We start from the raw sequence: 23,376 nt of genomic DNA on the forward strand, positions 1-23,376 counted from the left end.
CCGCATTATACTGGTGGGCGACCTAGAACTTAAAAGTATTCCCGCATTATACTGATGGGCGACCTAGAACTTAAATGTATTCCCGCATTATACTGGTGGGCGACCTAGAACTTAAATGTATTCCCGCATTATACTGGTGGGCGACCTAGAACTTAAAAGTATTCCCGCATTATACTGGTTGGCGACCTAGAACTTAAAAGTATTCAAATTGCTTCTGGTGGGCGACCTAGAACTTAAAAATATTCCCGCATTATACTGGTGGGCGACCTAGAACTTAAAAATATTCCCGCATTATACTGGTGGGCGACCTAGAACTTAAAAATATTCCCGCATTATACTGGTGGGCGACCTAGAACTTAAATGTATTCCCGCATTGTACTGGTGGGCGACCTAGAACTTAAAAGTATTCCCGCATTATACTGGTGGGCGACCTAGAACTTAAATGTATTCCCGCATTATACTGGTGGGCGACCTAGAATTTAAATGTATTCCCGCATTATACTGGTGGGCGACCTAGAACTTAAATGTATTCCCGCATTATACTGGTGGGCGACCTAGAACTTAAATGTATTCCCGCATTATACTGGTGGGCGACCTAGAACTTAAATGTATTCCCGCATTATACTGGTGGGTGACCTAGAACTTAAATGTATTCCCGCATTATACTGGTGGGCGACCTAGAACTTAAATGTATTCCCGCATTATACTGGTGGGCGACCTAGAACTTAAATGTATTCCCGCATTATACTGGTGGGCGACCTAGAACTTAAAAGTATTCCCGCATTATACTGGTGGGCGACCTAGAACTTAAAAATATTCCCGCATTATACTGGTGGGCGACCTAGAACTTAAAAATATTCCCGCATTATACTGGTGGGCGACCTAGAACTTAAAAATATTCCCGCATTATACTGGTGGGCGACCTAGAACTTAAAAATATTCCCGCATTATACTGGTGGGTGACCTAGAACTTAAAAGTATTGAAATTGCTTCCCCGTTTTTCGAGAAAATTTTCGACAATCGGCAGAAAATTTTCTGCCCCGGTTTTTGGTGACTTCCATGGCGTTGCATCTTCATGCCATCATCAATTCTTTGCTCTCCTGCAACAGACAAAAGGATCTAGTCAGTTTTAATCGTGGTGGTAGAGGGTGCCCTTCTGGCGAGCCATTTTTCTCTCTTCCCCCTTTCTTGCTCTTTGTCCCCATAATTGGTTGGCGGGCAAGGTAGCCTGTTGGGGGTCTCTAGCCTGCTGGGGATTGATTTTCAATTTATCCCCTTTTATGCTTTCTCTTTAAACACATGATGTGGGAGTCTGCTTCTAACCCCCGAAACCAATCCCTTTTGGAGCTTACTTCTTCCAAAATTTCCGGGCACAATCCCTGCATTGCCTGGGACCGGCCTTTAAGACTGTTTGTATTATCCTGCATTGGATGAATTCCTCTTCGGTTTCTGGTAGTAAGCTTTGAAAAATCCTTTCAAGACACATTTTTAGGAAAAGAAATAAAAGATATGGAAAGGAGAAAATCTTTCTGAACCAATATTTTTTGTGGGAGGAGACAATCAAAAGAACTTATCTGGAGGACACAACTGGTCCCTGTGATCATGGCGTGCACCATAGATTCCCGACCCAGTCTATTTGTACCAATTGATTTGCCCGATGGTTTGACTTGCTGGGGATGATAAAAGAGTGTTCATTTCGTTTCGAATGTGGTAGCTTTGCTGATCTGTCTCGTCGCCTCATAGTGCCCTTCGAGGGGTTTTCACTGATGAGACTCTCTCTTTTCTCTCATCTCCCGGCGCCTTATGGTGCCTGTGAGGGTTTTCACCAATAAGACTCTCTCATTTCATATCCCTCATCTTACATCGCCTCTCGGTGCCTGCGAAGGTTTTCACCGATGAGACTCTCTCATTTTATTTCTTTCGAGGAATCGGGGCGTTGTAGATACGACCCTCTCTTCTGGAGACTCCTTTGGCTATCAATTCATTCCCAGTCTTACGATCCTCTTCTTTGCTGGGGATTGGTGTATTATTCTCGGTCTTATTTACCTGACTCGACATCTTTTGAACATTGATCGGGAGGTCTTTTGGACGTTGATGTTGGTTCTGGTGTGGAGTTAAAGAAAGGCTATGAAAAATGAAAATAATTTGATGGGTGGTGTGCTACAACTTTTGGAATCAAATCTTTGTTGGAACTCAAAACATAACCTCTGCCCCAGTTTTCTTGCTTGGGGAATTTATTTTTTACACTTATGTTGCGTTATGTGCGTTACGCACGCTGTGCCTATTATGCACACTATTATGCATCCTATATTTACTATGATGCATACTATGACCGAGCCGTGAGGCGCCTACGTATCCTCTTTGAGGAATCAGGTCAAACGTAGTTCCCACGGTTTTGTATTTCTTGTGATTTTATCTTTTTTTTTTCCTTTTCTTTTCTTTTTTTTTTCTTTTTTTTTCCTTCTTTTCATTTTTTTTCATGTCTTTTCCTTATTTTCATTTTCTTCTTTTTATGTCTTTCCCATTATTGATTCCAAAAGAGGGGTATGAAAGAATAACTTAAGGCTCAAAGGGGGAAGCAAGGGTTAAACAGTGTTTGGGTAGAAGAAAGAATTGCCTCCGTCATCTCATTATCCAATAAATGCCAAATACAAACAAATAGACCAAAAATTGCCATAATTAAAGAAGTTACGCATAATATCTTTTGACTGCATCTGAATTGATAGCCATGTCGACACATCTACCTTCGACATCTGTCAAACACAAAGCACCGTTGGACAATACTCTGGTCACGATATAAGGCCCTTGCCAATTTGGGGCGAATTTGCCTTTTGCCTCGACCTGATGTGGGAGGATCTTCTTTAATACCAGCTGCCCTACTTCAAACTTCCTGGGGCGCACCTTCTTATTATACGCTCTTGCCATTCTCTTTTGGTACAGCTGACCATGGCACACTGCTGCCAATCTTTTCTCATCTATCAGGCTCAACTGTTCCAAGCGAGCTTTGATCCATTCATCATCATCGATTCCGGCTTCAGCGACAATTTGGAGGGACGGAATTTCGACCTCCGCTGGTATCACGGCCTTAGTTCCATATACTAGCAAATAAGGAGTTGTGCCTATGGAAGTCCGGACGGTAGTGCGGTAACCCAACAAAGCAAAGGGTAATCTCTCGTGCCATTGTCTGGACCCTTCCACCATTTTTCACTGTATCTTCTTGATATTCTTATTGGCTGCTTCGACTGCTCCATTCGCCTTGGGACGATATGGGGTGGAGTTGCGGTGTGTAATCTTGAATTGTTGGCATACTTCTTTCATCAGGCTGCTATTAAGATTCGCACCGTTATCCGTAATGATCACTTTTGGGATCCCAAATTTGCAGATGATATGGGAGTGAACAAAGTCCACCACCGCCTTCTTGGTTACTGATTTGAAGGTTTTAGCCTCAACCCATTTGGTGAAGTAATCAATGGTCACTAGGATGAACCTATGTCCGTTGGACGCTGCTGGCTCGATGGGCCCAATGACATCCATGCCCCATGCCACAAACGGCCAGGGTGCTGACATCGTATGTAACTCTGTTGGTGGAGAATGAATCAAATCTCCATGTATCTGGCACTGATGGCATTTCCTCACAAAAGTGATACAGTCGTGTTCCATGGTGAGCCAATAACAACCTGTTCGAAGGATCTTTCTTGCCAATACATATCCGCTCATGTGCGGTCCGCAAACTCCCGCATGTACCTCTTCCATAACCGTCGTTGCTTGACTGGCATCTATGCATCTCAACAATCCCAAATCCGGGGTTCTTTTGTACAATACTCCTCCACTGAGGAAGAAACCTTTCGACAAACGCCGAAGGGCTCTTTTTGGTCTCCAGAGGCATGTTCTGGATATATCCCCATTCTGAGGTATTCCTTGATATCATGAAACCAGGGTTCGCCATCTGCTTCTTCTTCTATGGCATTGCAGTAGGCGTGCTGATCACGGACCTGGATGTGTAGAGGATCCACATACATTTTGTCAGGATGGTGCAACATTGATGCTAAGGTGGCCAAAGAGTCCGTAACCTCGTTGTGAACTCTAGGGATGTGTTTGAACTTTACCGATCGAAATTGCTTGCTCAGATCATGCAAGCATTGTCGGTATGGTATGAGCTTTAGATCTCGTGTTTCCCATTCACCCTGAATTTGATGTACCAAGAGGTCCGAGTCTCCCAAGACCAAGACGTCTTGGACATCCATGTCAGCAGCCAAGCGCAGACCCAGAATGCAAGCCTCATACTCGGCCATATTGTTGGTGCAATAGAAACGTAGTTGAGCCGTAACAGGATAATGCCGTCCTGTTTCAGAAATGAGTACTGCTCCTATTCCAACCCCTTTTGCGTTTGCAGCTCCATCGAAGAAAAGCTTCCAACCCGGTTCCACAGGTAATTCCAAATCAGTCGTATGCATCACCTCTTCGTCAGGAAAATATGTTCTTAAGGGCTCGTATTTTTCATCAACGGGATTCTCTGCCAAATGGTCTGCCAGTGCCTGGGCTTTCATGGCCGTCCTCGTTACGTAGATGATATCAAATTCTGTGAGCAGAATTTGCCATTTTGCCAACCTTCCCGTGGGCATAGGTTTCTGAAAGATGTACTTCAATGGGTCCAAGCGGGATATGAGATAAGTAGTATATGAAGACAGGTAGTGCTTCAACTTCTGAGCTACCCAAGTCAGGGCGCAGCATGTTTTCTCGAGTTGAGTGTACTTGACCTCATGCACTGTGAATTTCTTGCTAAGATAGTAGATGGCCTGCTCCTTCCTTCCTGTGTCGTCATGTTGCCCCAATACACAACCAAATGAATTTTCCAAGACCGTCAGGTAAAGAATTAGGGGTTTCCCGGGCTTAGGCGGGACCAATACGGGTGGATTAGACAGATACCCTTTGATTTGGTCGAAAGCCTCCTGACACTCTGCCGTCCAACTTACTGCAGCATCCTTTCTCAGCAGCCGAAATATGGGCTCACAAGTTGCTGTGAGTTGAGCGATGAACCGGCTGATGTAATTGAGTCTACCCAGCAAACTCATTACCTCTGTTTTGTTCCTTGGCGGTGGCAAATCTCGGATGGATTCAATTTTGGATGGGTCTAACTCAATCCCCCGTCGACTGACGATGAATCCCAGCAACTTTCCTGATGGAACCCCGAATGCGCATTTGGCCGGGTTAAGCTTGATATCATACCTCCGGAGTCTTTGGAAAAATCTCCTTAGGTCTGCTACATGGTCCTCCTGACGCCAAGATTTGATGATCACATCATCGACGTACACCTCTATTTCTTTGTGTATCATGTCATGAAACACAGCAGTCATTGCTCGCATGTACGTTGCCCCGGCGTTCTTTAACCCGAATGGCATTACCCGATAGCAGTAGGTTCCCCATGGCGTAATAAATGCTGTCTTCTCAGCATCCTCTTCGTCCATTAGGATCTGATGATAACCTGCATAGCAATCCACAAAGGATCCAATCTCGCGCCCTGCGCAATTGTCGATTAAGATATGAATGTTGGGTAGCGGAAAATTGTCCTTGGGACTTGCTTTGTTGAGGTTGCGGTAATCCACGCACACCCTAATTTTTCCATCCTTTTTTGGGACTGGTACCACATTGGCCAACCATTCGGGATACCGAGTGACCCGAATGACCTTCGATTGTAATTGCTTAATCACCTCTTCTTTGATCTTTACACTCATTTCTGTTTTAAATTTCCTTAGTTTTTGCTTGACCGGAGGGTATGCCGGGTCAGTGGGTAGTTTGTGAACCACTAAATTGGTGCTCAATCCAGGCATATCATCATATGACCATGCAAAAATATCTTTGAATTCCCTGAGAGTTTCGATCAATTCTGCTTTGACATTCGGCTCAATGTGGATGCTGATTTTGGTCTCTTGGACGTTATCAGCGTCTCCTAGGTTCACAGCCTCAGTATCATTCAGGTTAGGCTTGGGTTTCTCTTCAAATTGGCACAGTTCTCGGTTTATTTCTTCGAAGGCTTCCCCTTCGTCACATTCGGATTCATTATCACAAACGACCTCTTGCATCATTGAGTCAGATTCAGATTGATTTATTAGACTAGGTCGAAGATCCGCTGTGCATGCCATGTCATTAGGACCAGTAAAAAGAGAACTGTTCAGAAAGAAAAAGAACAAAACAAGAAATTAAAATGGGACAAAAGAAAAAAACTTTATTAAATTTGCAGGATAAAAAGGGTTCACACTTTTACAAAACGAAAGTAAAATTGGGATTACACCCTTGAATAATCCGATCAAACAAACAAACAAACAAAACATTTAATCAAAGCCTACTACCAAGACTCCCCTCGGACAGGAAGAGGAGTAACTGTCCAATTGTTGGTCTTGGCCTCAGGCCCCACAAACTGTATCTCTGCTCTGCTGGAACCTTCTCCAGCTTCCACCATACTGACATCCGCGAATAGCTTCTCAAAACTCTGATTCAGGTCTTCATTTATACCGATCAAAGGTCCTAGAATCTTTAGGACCGGTGACCCCTTGGCACTTGCTTTGACAAAAGACCTTGAGAGGCGTGGCACTGGTTTAGGCAGAAACCAGACCCTCTTCTTCATTTTTCGCGCTTGCTTCCTATCTGCTGCGGTTGGTTTGAACCCCAATCCGAAAGTTTCCAGATTTTTAGGAAGGGAGACAGGTTGGACAATCCCTTGAAGCTCGACTCCCAGGCCTTTTCCCGGCACAAATCCATTACCCAGCATTTCTGAGACCATCATGACTGTTGCGGCAGCTACCCTAGGGTGCGGGATGATTTCTCCTTCAGAAATTTTGTTGGCCGACCCTGTATCGAGAATCTGGTAGACCCAAGGACCTTTGTCATCAGCGGTCTCTATGAAAGGTACAATGGTTCCGCCCATGGTGCATGTTGTATCCTCGCCGTGCAACACGACCTCTTGTCTTTCCCACTCGAACTTCACTGTCTGATGTAGGGTGGAAGGCACCGCTTTAGCTGCATGAATCCAGGGTCGTCCTAACAGCAAGTTGTAAGATACCGCGGCGTCCAATACCTGGAACTCCATGGTAAACAGGACCGGACCAATGGTCAGTTCAAGTACAACATCCCCCACAGTGGCTGTTCCGTTTCCGTCAAACCCCCGGACACAGATGCTATTCTCCCGGATTCTTCCACGGTCAATCTTTAACTGGTCCAGGGTGGATAATGGACAAATATTGGCGCTTGAGCCGTTATCCACCAATACTCGGGTTACCACCGAGTCTTCACATTTGACAGCTAGGTATAAAGCTTTATTGTGCTCCGTACCTTCCACCGGCAGGTCATCATCTGAGAATGTTACCCTGTTCACCTCGAAAATCTTGCTGGCAATGGTTTCCAGGTGGTTTACAGAAATCTCACTGGGTACATGAGCCTCGTTCAATATCTTTAACAGGGCCCGACGATGCTCCTCAGAATGGATCAGCAACGACAACAGTGAGATCTGGGCTGGTGTTTTTCTCAGCTGTTCGACTACAGAATAGTCATGTACTTTCATCTTCCTCAGGAATTCTTCAGCCTCTTCTTCGGACACTGGCTTCTTGGTTGCCACTGGGTTGGTTTTTCTTAGCTCCACCGGAGCAAAACATCGACCTGATCGAGTCAGCCCTTGCGCTTCACAACTGACTTCTTCCACCGGTTTTCCTTGGTACGTCACCACTGCTTTTTCATATTTCCAAGGCACCGCCTTGCTGTCAATCATCGGCAGTTGGACCACAGGCTTTATGGTCACCCGTTCTCTACATACCCCTTTCAACATGACTGCCGGTGTGGGCAGGATCCCTGGTATTACCAACTTGCTTGGCTCGGGTTTGCTTGCTATCACGGATGGGCTTTTCCCCCATATCACTACCGGCTTGACGCCTTCTCCCTGCGACTGTACACTCGTTCCTCCACTGGCTAAGACTTCTTTCGGGGCGGCTTGGATCATCATCACTGTTTGTGAGGGTTTTCTTAATTCTCCTCCCTCACACACCAACTCAATCATGTGAGTTTCGTGGTGCGCTGGCAGTGGGTTTTGGTTGATGTTAGGAGCCTCCGGTGTCTGGACCTCGATCTTATTGGTGTCAATAAGATCCTGTATGGCATGTCTTAACTTCCAGCACTTCTCGGTATCGTGTCCGAGCATCCCTGAACAGTATTCACAACTGATTGAACGATCCAAATTCTGAGGCGGGGGATTTGGTTCCCGAGTATAGACAGGACTAACCAAACCCAATTGCCGCATCTTGTGGAACACAGCGGTATAAGTTTCTCCCAGTTCGGTGAAGGTTCTTTGCTTCCGCAACCTGTCATTCCTGGCATCTGGATTTCCCCGGAAACCTGCCCCTGAAGGATTTCTATATGCCCTTGGTGGAGGGTAGGTGTTTGGTGGTGGTGCATATATGTTCTAGGGAGCCGGTGCGCGCCATTGTGGGCGAACCGGAGGCTGAGTGTATACCTGGGCTTGGTGTACGGAACAATGTGGTTCTCGAGGTGGATAGAAATTTTGTGGTGGGTTGTATGGGTAGTTTGACCTGTGAGGCCTGGGTTGGTTGTAGTGCGGCCTGCCAGCCCTGGACCAACTGCCTGCCTCGATCGTGGCAACCTCTTATTTCTTTCTTCTTAGCGCACCTCCCGTGCCGCTTTGAATAGCCTGGGTTGTGGCCTTAAGTGCCGAATAGTTTAAGATCTTGTCCGACCTCAAACCTTCTTCTATCATGACCCCTATTTTGACCACCTCGTTGAAAGATTTTCCAACCGTTGTCACCAAGTGACCAAAGTAGGTTGGATCCAATGTCTGCAAAAAATAGTCCACCATCTCTCCCTCTCTCATGGGAGGATCGACTCTAGCTGCTTGTTCTCTCCAGCGGAACCCGAACTCGCGAAAACTTTCCCCGGGTTTCTTCCCAGTTCTCAATAACGTGAGACGGTCAGGGACTATCCCCAGATTGTACTGGAAATGACCTGCAAAAGCCTGCGCCAGGTCATCCCACGTGTACCACCTGCTGAAATCCTGCCTGGTATACCATTCCAGTGCAGATCCGCTCAGACTTTGGCCGAAATAAGCTATCAAAAGCTCATCCTTGCCTCCTGCCCCTCTCATTTTGCTACAGAATCCCCGCAAATGTGCCATGGGATCACCGTGCCCTTCATATAAATCAAATTTGGGCATCTTGAACCCAGCCGGGAGTTGGACATCTGGGAAAGGGCACAGATCTTTGTATGCCACGCTGACTTGATTGCCCAGCCCATGCAAGTTCCTGAAGGATTGCTCCAGGCTTTTGAACTTTCTTAACACTTCATCCTGTTCAGGGGCCTTAACCGGCTTCTCAACCTCTGCCGGTATTTCCAAATGGGGATTGTAAGCCTGTGGTTCAGGTGCATGGAATGTAGGCTCAGGGGGATAGTATTGTGTATCATGAGCCTGAAACAATGGCTCACTGGTCGTTCTCTGCAAAGGGGCTGATGTAGGCCCCACAAAAATGGGAATATTGGGTGTTGGGAGAGGTTGATGGGGTGGTGGAGCTTGGGAATCATGAGGGCTTCTTTCTTGATGATAAAGGGATTTGGGCGGCTTGTGGAAGGGCCAGAGTGAGGGTACTCCGGCATGTGTCCCAGTATCTCAGGGCTCTTTTGTGTTTTGGCCAGGGCTAGCTGCATTGCATGCATCTCTAGTCCCATCCTTTCAATCTTTTCCATTGCCTCTTTTAGCAACTGGCTCATCGGCCTTTCTTCCTCATTACTATTCTCAGAAGTAGTCATGCTTGTTGCTACCGGTCCTTTGGATCTGGTTTGGTATGAATGTGTTGCCAGAATTCTTTAACAACTAACTGTCTGGTATCAGACAACAACAAACTTTGTTAGTGTTAGAGCTTAACAGATTTGATCATAACACATAGAGGATGCAATGCACCTAGGCAGTTAACCGTTTCTACATGCTTTGCTTTAAACAACATGCGTCATCCCGGTTCTGCTCATTTGTCTCTTTAAAGTATTTTGCGAAACCCTGCATTTTATTCTATTTACATTTTCTTTTCTTTATTTATTAAAAGAGGTCGAATCTTATGGGGATTGCCTACGTATCACGTCCCCGCGTGAATCAGACCAGGCGTAGTTCTGCCTCAAAGCAAAGACACACAGTAATTCTTCTGGAGTTACTTAATTTTATTATCAAAATTTGCTATTACACAGTACTTAAAATAAAAATAGCAGAAGTACAGACTCCACGGTTTTAAACTTGGTTTAATGAAAAGAAAACAACATATGGAAAAACAACCAAAGCCAAATAAACAGGACTTGACCAAAACTAATTCTCCAATTTAAGGGCCCGCGAGGCATCATTCGGCCTTTTCGCGGCTCTAGGTGTAAGGTCTCTTTGCAGGCTCTTCAACTCGTTCATAATCCGGCGGACGCAGCCCATGATGGAAACAAGGAGGGTCTTCCGAGGTGTTCGCTCACATGCCAAGCATTTCATGTAGATGTAATGCCCTATTTCATCAATCCTTGCTCGGATGTCATCTCTTTCACTGAGCAACTGCCTGATTTGTTGGTTCTTTAACCCTAGTGCCTGAGCATCGTCGGCAAGTCGATCCTGAAACAACTCCATTTGTCTTTCCATGCAGGCCATTGCATCGTAGCACTGTCTTCTGTCGGCCTGGGCATCTCGTGCTTGTTTGACGATCCGATCATGTAGAGTGGAGCTCGTCTCCCTTAGTATTTTGACGCTCGTTTCGTAATCCCTTATGACCTGTTGCAAACGCTGCTTCCGGGCCATTGCGTACTTTGCCCATCTGACCTTCATCCTTGTTATGCAAGCTCTTGATTGTTCTAACTCTTCTTGGCTTTGGATGACCTGATTTCTCAAACTTGCTATCAATCTTTCATCAGAGCGACGCTTCTGTCGGTCAACGTTACTCTTACTGGCTTGGCGAAGGCGGGCCTTCAAGGTTTGGTTTTCTTGGGCTAACTTGTTTCTTTCAGCCTGCTCCGAGGCGACTTGCACATTGTTCTCAAATACAAGCCTTTCAACTTGTTGCTTTAGCTTCCCGATTTCGACCCGGTAACCTTTCTCCCTTTTTAACCATCCCCATTGCTCTTGTGAATCATTGGTGAAGTGTTGGACGTGGGCCCTTTTAGCAGGTTTTTGCCGAGTCTGAAACCTTCTTCCGAACCAAGCATCGTACTTTGGGTCTACCTCACCTTTAGCTAGCTCTCGTACCATGGTTTTGGGCTCCAAGAATCTACATTCATGCCACAGTTTTCTAATCTTCCCCTCGGGGAATATGACTCCCGGGCTTAATTCCAAGGCATGCTTGCTCAGATTTTCATCATTAGGGACTACTTGAAACCTGCCCAGTTGTCGTAATACCCGATGATGGGCATATGGCTGGATGCTGCGAAGCCCCATTAAGAGAACATGACATTCTTCAGCCGACATGTAGATAACCTCAGTATTAGTCAACCAACCAAATGCCCATTCAATTTGGTCAGATGTTGTTGACCTTAACCGTGTAACCCATTCTTCGACACCTTCAGGAAATCTGGCGCCTGTCATGCGCTTCTTGAATCCGCTGATACAATTCCTCTCGGTCAACCCGTGGTTCATGTATCCTACTCGGTGATGGAGGTGTTCCTGCATCCATAGCTGAAGTAACAGGTTGCAACCTTGGAAGAACGTACCTCCTTCTCGGCATATAGTTAGAGCCCGGGTAGATTTCGGACAAAATCAAAGGAACCACAGTACTATTGGTTCTTTTGATTGCCACGTCGGCCATCCTTACCAGACCTATCTCTATCTTTTTGTCCTTCCTTGGGCAGACCATGACTCCCAAGAATGCGGTGATAAAAGCCAAAGTACGTCTTGCTTCCCATTTGTTTCTGTTCCCGCCGTGAGTTAGCCCAAGGTTCGGTTCCTCGAAACCCTGCGGGGTCCCGTACCGCTGATACAAGAAATGGAGATCACAACACCCTCTCGATAAATCGTCATGTTGTACCTTCCGACTAATGCTTAGTAGATCCAGAAACGCATGCGGGGACACTGGCCTTGGCGAAAGCAAATATTGCCCTCTTAACTTCTCATTCAGTCCCGCATATCCGGCAACTTCCTCAAGTGTCGGTGAAAGTTCAAAGTCAACAAAACGGAATACATTGCAGGTGGGGTCCCAAAATGGTATTAGAGCTTCAAGAATATCTGTCCTCGGCTCAACACCCAACAAATTTACAAAACCTCCCAATATTCTTCCTATTACCCCTTTGCTATCGGCTTCCAAGTCATTCCACCACATGTGGAGTTGTAGAGGGACCTCGCTGAGGGCTGAGAATGGTTCATTTTGCTCTGTGTTCATCCTGCACATTTATTAGGGTGACCTTTTAGGTGAAAACAAAACCCTTTATTTTGACTCTAACCAAAAATCTTTGGACAAAAACAATTTTTTTTTTATTTATATACATGTGTATACATATATACATGTATGCTTTATGTTATATCATTTTTGGTAAAAATGGAAAAAGAGTTGGACCCGATGAGGGTTGCCTACGTATCTCACATCCGGTGAGAATCAAACCGACGTAGTTCGGGTGATAAACTAACTGGTTTGTTTAGTTCTATTTTTTTTTATATTTTTTTTTGTAAAAATTTCCTAACATTCAAAACCGGTCATCATGCATGTTTGAAGCAAATAAATGCACAAGCAGTGAGTAGGATGCATCAGGATGGCCTTTTCTATTTCAGGTTGCTATTCCTAGACAGACCCAACCCCTGTGTTGAGTCCCCTAAGTCAAATGCACATGATGCAAATAAACGTTCCTACTAGGGATCCGACATGTGGCTTTGTTATACTAGGTTCAGAACCTGGGTGTTTGTTCTAGACCTGGCTTACCCGAGCGGACAGCTCGAGCCGAGGGGGGCAGCGTACCGGGAATACAGAAGCGGATAGCAACTTATCCGAACCTCGTTCTAAATTGGGATTTGACACTATACAGAAAAGAAGTCATACGAAGTATGCCCTTCTTCATGATTTAGAAGACTCACAAAGTATAGGTTTCGGCACAATTTATATACAGTTCACATAATATCAAAGCAGTAAAAGCAACATTTAGCACATTAGGCTCAAAACATGTAAAAATCAGATAAAGCCAAATATAACAATTTATCTAAGCTCGAATTTCTAACCCTGAACCAGTGGTTCTGGGTTACAAATCCCCAGTGGAGTCGCCAGAGCTGTCACACCTCCTTTTTCCGCACCCGAGGGGGCGCAGGGGAGTTTTTTCCAATTTAAAGGACAATCGAAACGGGATTGGTTTAATTATTTCAGAGTCGCCACTTGGGAGATTTAGGGTGTCCCAAGTCACCAATTTTAATCCCGAATCGAGGAAAAGAATGACTCCATATTACAGTCTGCGTACCAGAAATCCGGATAAGGAATTCTGTTAACCCGGGAGAAGGTGTTAGGCATTCCCGAGTTCCGTGGTTCTAGCACGGTCGCTCAACTGTTATATTCGGCTTGTTTATCTGATTTTTAATACAATTATGAACTATGTGCAAATTTTATCTTTTAACCACTTTATTAATTATTATTAGGAATGTGAACGTCGCTTAAAACATGTCTTTGGACTGCGTCACATGAAATACACCCACAATCCGGAACATATCTTATTTGACGTTTTGGGATTTAGATTTGGGTCACATGAAATGCACGCCCAAGTTTAAGAAAATAGATTATTAAACACGCGCTTAAAGAGACTATCGTGTTATTATTTTGGGAAGGCCACGAAATTCACTAAGCGGCCCTCCTGAATTCTAAGTAATTTAAAACGAATATTTACTGAGGGCCCCGCAATTTGTATTTTTTATTCGGCGAGGCTCATCTCATTCTTATTTTTAAAAGGATATCCTATAGCAACTACGTTTCTTGTCGTGTTCGTCTCTATCAATTGAAAGCAGTAGATAGTCCTAATTAATTACATGTTTGCGAATTGTTCGTAGCAACATTCAGAAAAAGCTTGAAAATCATAAATGAGGCTGCATGTGCAATCAGCCGAACAAATAATCATGGGCCCAAATCCAGCCCATGCGTGAAAGGCCAGACCTGGGCCACTGCTTGTCCGATGCGGACCTGCCCGGTCTGTTTTGACCTGGGCTCGACCTTTATGAGGCTGAGGCCCTGAATTTGTGCTCTTTATCTTAAAACATGATCTTAAGGTTTATACATGGCAATTTATTAGAAAGGAAAGAACCTATTTACAGTATACGGATTTCATGCTTGGACTATATCACAGGCTCATACTATACCATTGAACTAAGTAGGAGATACCACCTACTGCCTTGGGCATACTCTCATCATCAACCTATATGCACATTCTAGCATTCAACTACCATACATTGACATTTATAGGCATGAAGACTGTCTCTAGTACCCAGAACAAAATGTAAAAACTATTACACATTACATGAATATTTAATATAACAATCTATGTGCAAGAGTCATCCTTCAAGATTCTTCATTTTTGCATTCATACTCATTTTTCAATTACATTTCTTGACAGTGCATTGGTTGTGTACCTGGTATAGAGGACAAAGAAGAAAGGGATGATCAGCTGGGCAGTACGCAGTAAACACAGCAACAGCAGATTCACAGCAACAACACAGCAACAACAACCAGCCAACAATGATGAAGCTCAACAAGGAGTCGAGCAAAAATATAAACAATCCCAGAAAAACAGAGTAGGAAATAACAGCCCAGAATGTTGAATGTAACAGCAACAGAAATCCAATGACCACAAGAAAGCTTGGCAAACGACAGGAAAGCAAAACCACAAAGACAACCTGATCAAACTGGACTCTTACACAGTTTCTTCTAGACAATACTCATCCACAATGTTCTGAAATTTATTTCTGTTTTTCCTTTTTCAGTTTTCTTACTCACAGAATCCCTCAAGACTCCAAAAAAATGAACCCCTTTTCTAATGGAAGGTCTCCTCTTTTATAGCCTAACCTTAACACTTTACAGTCTGTTTTACAACTCAAAATTGCCCCCCCTGTTGTTTTTCCACTCACTTGTTTTAAATAACCAAGCTCCCATGAAATCCCTGACAGCCCCTCTCTCTTTTTGGTTGTTAAAGTGTACTGATCACTTGTTTATTTAACCAAAGTATGGGCAGTAGGAATATAATCTGACAGCACATGCTGTCCAATTATTTTAATTCCTTAAAGCTAACCATACACATGCTGCCCACGGTCTAAACCAAATGGCATCGTATTTTAAAATCAAAGTCTGAATCTGCCATTATAACCTTTCCCCTAGATGTTCTTTAATTCGATTTGAACAAAATCAATAGGCAATACAATTCAGTTCCTAATGGGACTCAAATACGATCACAGCAGAAATAAGCAATACGAATCAAGTTGTTACCATTAACGATTGAAACTAATTGACGACATATATCGACTCGACTATATTAATCGTAACACATAACAATCAATCGTTCATATAAACAACACGTATAGAGTCCCGAATGACTTCAGACAAATTTGTTCAAACACTGGGAACTTATGTGAATTAAACTCGTTTGACGACTAATCTAATTGATGAGCACGTATATCACAGGGTATATTCAGAACACAAACAGAAGACAAATGGCCAAATAAAAAGGCCTTTAACAGAGATGGAAGAAATCCGAATGAAAAATAACAAAATAACAAACAAACACAAAGAAATATGCTGACAACTTAATTAGAAATAAAACAAAAGAAAGGAAAACTTACCAAAAAGAGTTTGAAATCAAAATGACCCAAATCAGATTCAACTTCGAACCTTTGAGGCCGAACAAACTTTAATCAGGGTGTTCTCACATGAGAACACCTTGATTAAGGTCTATTAGACCTCAAACCCTTGTCAAGGCCAGCCAGATTCCCCAGGTGCATGTGTTCTAAGGTCTGGATTTCCAGATCTGATTTTTAGGGAGTTGTGGGTAGACTCGGACCAAACCAAGCTTGGTTTGGTCACGAGGAAGGTCAGGGGAGTGTCTGGTATGAAGATGGGGTGGTTTGGCATAGATCGAGTTTTGTCTCGAATCTTCAAATCCAGATTCGAGACGATAGGAGGTGATTCGAGGTTCGTGGTTAGTGGATTCGTGTTCAGGGTGGTTGGATGCTTTAAGGGTGTGAAGGGGGTGGTCACCGGCGTTCATGCCGCCGGGTTTTGGTGGAAGGGAAACTAGGGCGGCGTTAGGGTTTGGGGGTTTCAGGGTTCGGGGAAGGAGACGAGTGAGGGGTGGGGTTCGGATAGGGGGCGTGGGGTGTAAGGGAAGGTTTATATATGGTGAGGTTGATCGGATCTGAGCCGTTAGATCAGATGATCTCAACGGCTTAGATCTGATGCTGAGAAATGGGACGGGGTCGTTTGATAGTTAAACGGGGTCGTTTGGTTTAAGTGAGGGGTTGGGTCGGATTGGTTATTGGGTCGGGTTTGAACATGGGTTACTGAAAGAGGTCCTGAGCCGTTGGATTGGCCTGGACGGACGGCTCAGATCGAACGCCCTATACGGCGTCGTTTTGGGGGCGTGCCTGGGCAGGCCTGGTTTGGACTGGGTCTTGCCTTGGCTTTGGGCCTCATTTTGGGGCCCAATCCGATTTTCCCTTTTCTTCTTTTTCCTTTTGTTTTTTTTCAAATCAACAAATTAAACTAACAATTCCTAAAAATTGTAAAAATTAAAATAAACTTACACACATATTGGTTAACACCTATAACAATTAACACACAATTTTAACATATATTTTTGATTTTTTTTTCTTTTTGGAGTAACTGAAGCAAAAATCACGTGCTTACAGTCCCGACTTGGTTAATATCTTTTCACTCGTGTGATTTATATTTCTTTTTATTAATTTGTTTAATTTCTTTTACGCCGTTGTAGAATATAATATTGATGAATCTATACTCTAGCCATCTTTCATATTTTCTTAATTCATCACCCTTTAAAGTATAAAAATGTCTAGAAAAATTTGCTAAGTCATATAAAAGTATGTATGTTACTCCATTCTATTTCTACTAGTGACTTTTATATGATATTTAAAATAATACCGAAAATTAACCGAACCGTACCGATACCGAAGAGAAACTGATATGATTGGGACAGTTTCGAAAAGTCTAATTTTAATTATACTAGTATTAGTACCCGTGCGATGCACAGATAAATCATTTCAAATTGCGATGTATGTTGTTTGAATCATGTACAAATAACCTTAAAATATATATATATATATATCTCAGATAAAAATTATATAACATGAGAATTTAATTATGAAGCAGGATATGAAATTATTGATCAAATCTCGTAGTAGACAACCAATCTTTTTAACATATATTTGTAGCAACCTAACCCCTTAATTTTAGTACTTGCATTACGTTCCGTTGTCGATATTAAAGAATACTAAACATGTCATATTGTGATCCGTCTTGTTCGAGCACATTAGATCATATTATTTTAACAAAATTCTTACAATCGCTTTATTTTTATCAGGAAGTCAAATATGTCTTATTCATCACATCATTTCTACGTAAATTCTTTTTCTTTTTGTTCTTCTCTTATAGTTATTATATTATTTAATATTTCATATTATCATACTATCATATAATTTTTATTAGCTTATGATTAAATTAATGTCTTGCTTATTATCCTTTAATTAGTATGTGATAAAAGTAAATATTTTATTCTCGAAATTTGAATATTTTTATGCTTTCATAATATTTTAATCATTTAAATTTGTCAGTAATATTTTTAAATATAATTTAATTGATTGATTTTATAATATTTTTAAATATAATTTACTTAATTGATTTTATCTATATTAATATTAATTTAAAGTATAAGTATCCTCACACTACCTCTATTTTCTTTTTAATATACATTTTCTTCCCTACTATAAATGTTAATTAGTTTTATATTAATATTTTACATATAACCAAAATAGTGTCATATTTTGTTTTAAATTGTAACTTTTAATTAGTCTAAAATATTAATACATAAGTTATTTGATTATCATATTCCAAATGTATTAAGTTCTTTTATAATCAATTTTGTATTAGATGCAGTTAAATTTTTTTTTCTTTTTAGCTATAAGATAAAATTTAATTTTAATTTTCATTATTAAGATTACCAATATTAGAAATTTATTTAATCATAGAAAAAAAAATTCTTAATGAACACATTATTTCTAAATATTGTAATAATATTTTTACTATCATTTTAATTCTTTACGTAATATATTTTAAAAAAAATCATCTCAAACTCAAATAATTCTTATCATTTTATTTTCTAAACAAGATCATATTTTCAAAAAATTATGCTATGCATTCAAATTCAAACTAACTGCACTCGATTCAGATATTAATCATAAGTCTAAAATATTAATACATAAGTTATTTGATTATCATGTTCCGAATGTATTTGAGTTCGGGCGCATGATTAGCAAGGTTAGCTAACATACGCCATCGACCATGGCTAGACAACGGAAGAAGCTCCCATCGCCATTGTGAGAGAATGATAATGATGCAAGTTTAGTAACACTAGCTCAAGTACAAATAGGATGGTGGTTAACTGGTATGGGTAGTGCCCCTACAGTGTTTCAAAACCCAGCTCAAGGTGAGAAGATAGTAACGCCAGATACTGGGTTTCAACAGGAATTGAGGCCTATGACGTTTGGAAGCTTCCTACCACAAAAATTTCAACCAATCGTGGAGGAAAGTGAGAATGAAAAGGGGGAATCTGCAGTGAAACCTGCTATGAAGGAAAACACTGAAGTAGTTCATCGCAGACTGAATTTCTCAGCAACAGGGAATGTGCAACCTACCAGAGAAATTGGGAACAAAGAGGAGGAAGCAATACCAGCTAGGTATCACAATAGGAGTTCTCAAAAGGGTAAGGCATTGAATTACATACCCCCTATTATTCGCGATGGCACTGTTGTAGTGTAATTGATGATGAAGAAACAAAAGAACATGAGAATTACTGGAGTACATCCCTAATTGGCTATGTTTTGGGGGATAATCCATATGAGAAAGCGATGGAAAATTACATTGCAAATGTCTCGGATTTTGCTGACCAACCTCAAATCCTTTATCATGATGAAGGATATTTTGTGTTTAGATTCCAAAATATGGTAGATAGGGACCTAGTTTTTCATAATGGTCCATATACATACCACAATAAACCTCTTATTCTGCAGTGTTGGAGTGTGGATTTCAAATTTGACCCAAGCTGTATGAGTAAAATTCCACTATGGGTCAAATTTCCAGGTCTACCATTGAGATTCTAGGCCACAGATGTATTGAGCAAATTAGGCAGTGCAGTGGACAAACCTCTGTACACTGATAAATTTACTACTGAGTTAGAGAAGATATCATTTGCACGAGTACTTGTTGAAGCTGATATATCCCGACCCCTGCCAGACAGTGTGAATCTCCAAACTTCTAGAGGGATAATCAATCAACAAATTGAGTACGATTGGAAACCAAAGTTTTGCTGTGATTGTGTAAGGTTTGGTCATAACTCTGAAGACTGTTGGTTGAAGAACAAGCAGGAAGGGGGAGAAGAAATTAGGAAGCAACCACAGAAACAGAAGAACAAGAACAAGGAGAACTTAAAATGGGTACCAAAGGTGAATAGAGGAGAAGATGATGAGAATGCTGGGATGCAAGTAGAGAAAAATACTCATACCAATCCTGTACCAAATGGAATGGGAACTGAAGCACCCAAACAAAATGTAGCTGCTGAGGGCACTCAAGGAGAGATGGGGAATGATGAAGGGACAAAGTATGTTAACAAAGGAAAAGTTATAGAGACATCTATAGTTTTTACTTTTGCCAATAGATTTAAGGTCCTACAGATGAATGATCCACAAACACTCCAAGGGGACGCTGACCCATCCAGCTTCACCCAGAAATGAACCTTTGTACTTGGAATATAAGGGGGATAAATAAGCCCCACAAACAGAAGGAGCTTAGGCTTTTTCTGAGGAAGTATAAGGTGGATGTAATGGGATGTTTGGAGACAAGAGTAAAGGAGAGAAAATCTGCTAGAATTATCAGTCAAGTAGCAAGGGAATGGAATGTATGCTGCAATTACAATGCACATCCAAATGGTAGGATTTGGCTATTATGGAAAGGGAATGTAAATGTCCAGATTATACAGATTGAGGATCAGTTTATTCACTATGAAGTGCAGGAGCCAAATTCTAACTTTAGAACTACAGTAACCATGATATATGTGAGTAATAATAGCAACCAGAGAAGTCAATTGTGGAGGACACTTATTCAGTTAGGGAGTACAATTCAAGATTGCTGGTTATTATGTAGTGACAATGTTTTGTACACGGATGACAGAATTGGAACCCCAGTTACACAAGGTGAGACACAAGGATTGCAAGATTTACTAAACACATTGCAACTTACCCAATTGAAAAGTTTGGGGTGGTATTATACTTGGTGTAATAAGCAAGAACCTGATAAAAGAGTTTACAGCAAGATTGACTGGGCATTTGGGAATTTCGATTGGCTGCAACAATATGGTCATATTGAAGCTGAGTTCTTAAATCCAGAGGTGTCTGATAACACTTGGATCAAGATCTGATAGAGCAGGAAAGAAGGGCCTTGGCAGAGGTTGAAAAATAGAGCAATATAGAGGAACAAGTACTTAAACAGAAGTCCAGAGCTGATTGGATCACATGTGGTGATTCAAACTCAAAGTACTTTCATGCTCAATGGAAGATAAGGACTAGTAGGAATGCAATCACAGCTATCTATAGAGAGGATGGAACAAAAGTGACAGATCCTATACAACTGGAGAATGAGTTCATCTCCTTTTTTACTAAACTCATGGGGGAAAGAGGCAGTATTCACAGGTGTCCAAACACAGAAGTTATTCAACAAGGTCCATGCCTCACTTTAAGTCAGAAAGAGAATCTCATTCAGGAGATTACATTAGTGGAGATCCAAATTGCAATAAAGGATATGTCTCATGAAAAGGCCCCTGGGGTGGATGGATTTCCAGTTGAGTTTTATACTAAACATTGGCAGGAAATGGGTGATGATGTTTGTGATGTTGTCAAGCAATTTTTTGCAACTGGGAAGATGCACAAAGGGATTAGTAGTACTGCAGTGACACTAATTCCTAAAGTGCGGAATCCTAGTTATGTCAAGGACTATAGACCAATAGCATGCTGCACAACCTTATACAAGATCATTACAAAGGTCATCACAGCAAGAATAAAGAGAATAATTGGAGGTCTGGTAGAGGAATCACAACCAGCTTTTATTGAGGGCAGAGGTATCACAGATAATATTCTCTTTATACATGAATTGTTTAAAGGCTACAATAGGAAAGGTATCTCTCCAAGATATGTCCTGAAAGTTGATCTGAGGAAAGCTTATGACACCTTAGAATGGACATTCCTGGAGAGAGTGCTATTGGACTTGGGATTCGCTTATAAATTTACAAGGTGGATTATGGAATGTATCTCTTCAGTAACATATTCTCTAAACATAAATGGGGGTCTGACTAAACCATTTAAAGGAAGAAGGGGGATAAGACAAGGTGACCCCATGTCACCTTATCTTTTTGTCTTGGCAATTGAATACCTTCAAAGGGAATTTTCTCAGATGATGAAGAATAAAATGTTCAAGTTCCATCCCAGATGCCAAAAACTTGGAGTGGTGCATGTTTGTTTTGCTGACGACCTTCTCATGTTTTGCAGGGCTGACTTACAATCCATCACATTGTTAAGACAAACTTTTCAAAAGTTTTCTGAAGCTTCCGGTCTTCAAGCAAATGCAGAGAAAAGTGCAGCTTACCTAGCAGGTGTCTCAGTGAACCAGAAATAGGATATACTACAAGAACTGGGGTTCCCTGAAGGTACACTTCCATTCAAATATTTGGGGGTACCTTTGGCAGCCAGGAAGCTTACAGTTATTCAATGCTGGCCACTAGTGGAGAGGATTACTCAGAGGATCAACTGTTGGACAGTACGACTCTTATCTTATGCATGACGAGTTCAACTGGTAAAGTCAGTTTTGTTGGGAATACAGTCCTACTGGGCACAAACCTTCCTACTACCAAAAAAGGTGATGAATATGGTAGAAGCTATTTGCAGATCATTTTTATGGACTGGTTCATCAACAGTTTCAAAAAAGGCCTTGGTCTCTTGGGAAAAAGTCTGTTTACCACAAGTAGCAGGGGGTTTAAATGTAATGAACTTGGTATTTTGGAACAGAGCTGTAGTGACAAAACACCTCTGGGCAGTGGCTAAAAAGAAGGACTGCTTATGGATCAAATGAATCCATACCTTCTACATAAAGCATCACACACTCGAACATATGCCAATACCCAAGAATGCAGCTTGGGTAGTCAGGAAAATTTTGGAGTCAAGGAAGCTCATTGGGGATGTTCAAAGTATTCAAGGAAACCTGTTGAATAGGTTGGATCAATTACAGAATGACAACTCTTTTAGTATTAGGAAACTTTACAGGCTACAATTCCCCCAGCTGCCAAAGGTTCCATGGAAAGGCATAGTATTGCAGCCAAGATTGCATCCCAGATTCAAATTCATTCTGTGGTTAGCACTACAGAGAAGATTAGCAACAGTTGACAGGCTACTAAAGTTTGGTGTTCAAATAGATCAACAATGTGCATTCTGTAAGCTAGCTGGTGAAATATTCGACCATTTATTCTTTGAATGCTATGTAACAAAGGAAGTGTGGTCGAGACTCTTGATATGGTTAAGACATTGCAGACCTATTCAAGGTTGGCAACGAGAGGTGGAATGGATAAGTCATTATGCCACAAGAAAAAGTGGACAATGGGAAATTGTTACCTGTGTCTTTGGCATGATGGTTTATACTATATGGAGGGATAGGAACAAAGTTCGATTCCAGGGAGGTGCAGTAAATGTGAACAGCATATGCAGGGAAATAACAATTCATATACAACACTGGCAGGGAGCACTCTCAACACTCAACAGATACCCATAAAGGATAGATAAGTTCTTGATGTATAGTTAGCCTTGATGTATTTCAATTAGCTGTTAGTCTAGTTAGTTACTTAGACTTCAGTGGTGAATTCACTGAATCTATAGATAGAAGACATGTAATGAGGAGTAGATGGTCTGCGTCTACATGATCTGTAAATTTCTTTGGAATGAAATAGAAATTGGAATGGAAAAAAAATGTATTGAGTTCTCTTATAATTAATTTTGTATTAGATGCAGTTAAATTTTGTTCTTTTTTAGCTATAAGATAAAATTTAATTTTTAATTTTCATTATTAAGGTTACCAATATTAGAAATTT

The 23,376-nt window shown here is 41.7% G+C and overlaps 2 protein-coding genes across 2 annotated transcripts; both read left to right on the top strand.

Annotated features, from left to right (window-relative positions):
• The first annotated feature begins 19,977 nt into the window (after positions 1-19,977).
• LOC142174206 (uncharacterized) lies at positions 19,978-20,664 on the top strand. The gene has a single exon (XM_075240002.1). The coding sequence runs from the start codon at positions 19,978-19,980 to the stop codon at positions 20,662-20,664; it is 687 nt and encodes a 228-aa protein (XP_075096103.1).
• A 1,742-nt stretch (positions 20,665-22,406) lies between these two features.
• On the top strand, positions 22,407-23,060 carry LOC107775630 (uncharacterized). Its single transcript, XM_016595379.2, has one exon. It carries the CDS (start codon positions 22,407-22,409, stop codon positions 23,058-23,060), a length of 654 nt encoding a protein of 217 aa, XP_016450865.2.
• The last annotated feature ends 316 nt before the right edge of the window (positions 23,061-23,376 follow it).

Source organism: Nicotiana tabacum, chromosome 20 (genome assembly GCF_000715075.1).
Source record: "Nicotiana tabacum cultivar K326 chromosome 20, ASM71507v2, whole genome shotgun sequence".
NCBI lineage: Eukaryota > Viridiplantae > Streptophyta > Magnoliopsida > Solanales > Solanaceae > Nicotiana > Nicotiana tabacum.

What these genes read in the sequence shown, in the direction of transcription:
- LOC142174206 (XM_075240002.1), top strand. Translation starts at nt 19,978, where the DNA reads ATGAACCTTTGTACTTGGAATATAAGGGGGATAAATAAGCCCCACAAA.
- LOC107775630 (XM_016595379.2), top strand. Translation starts at nt 22,407, where the DNA reads ATGCCAATACCCAAGAATGCAGCTTGGGTAGTCAGGAAAATTTTGGAG.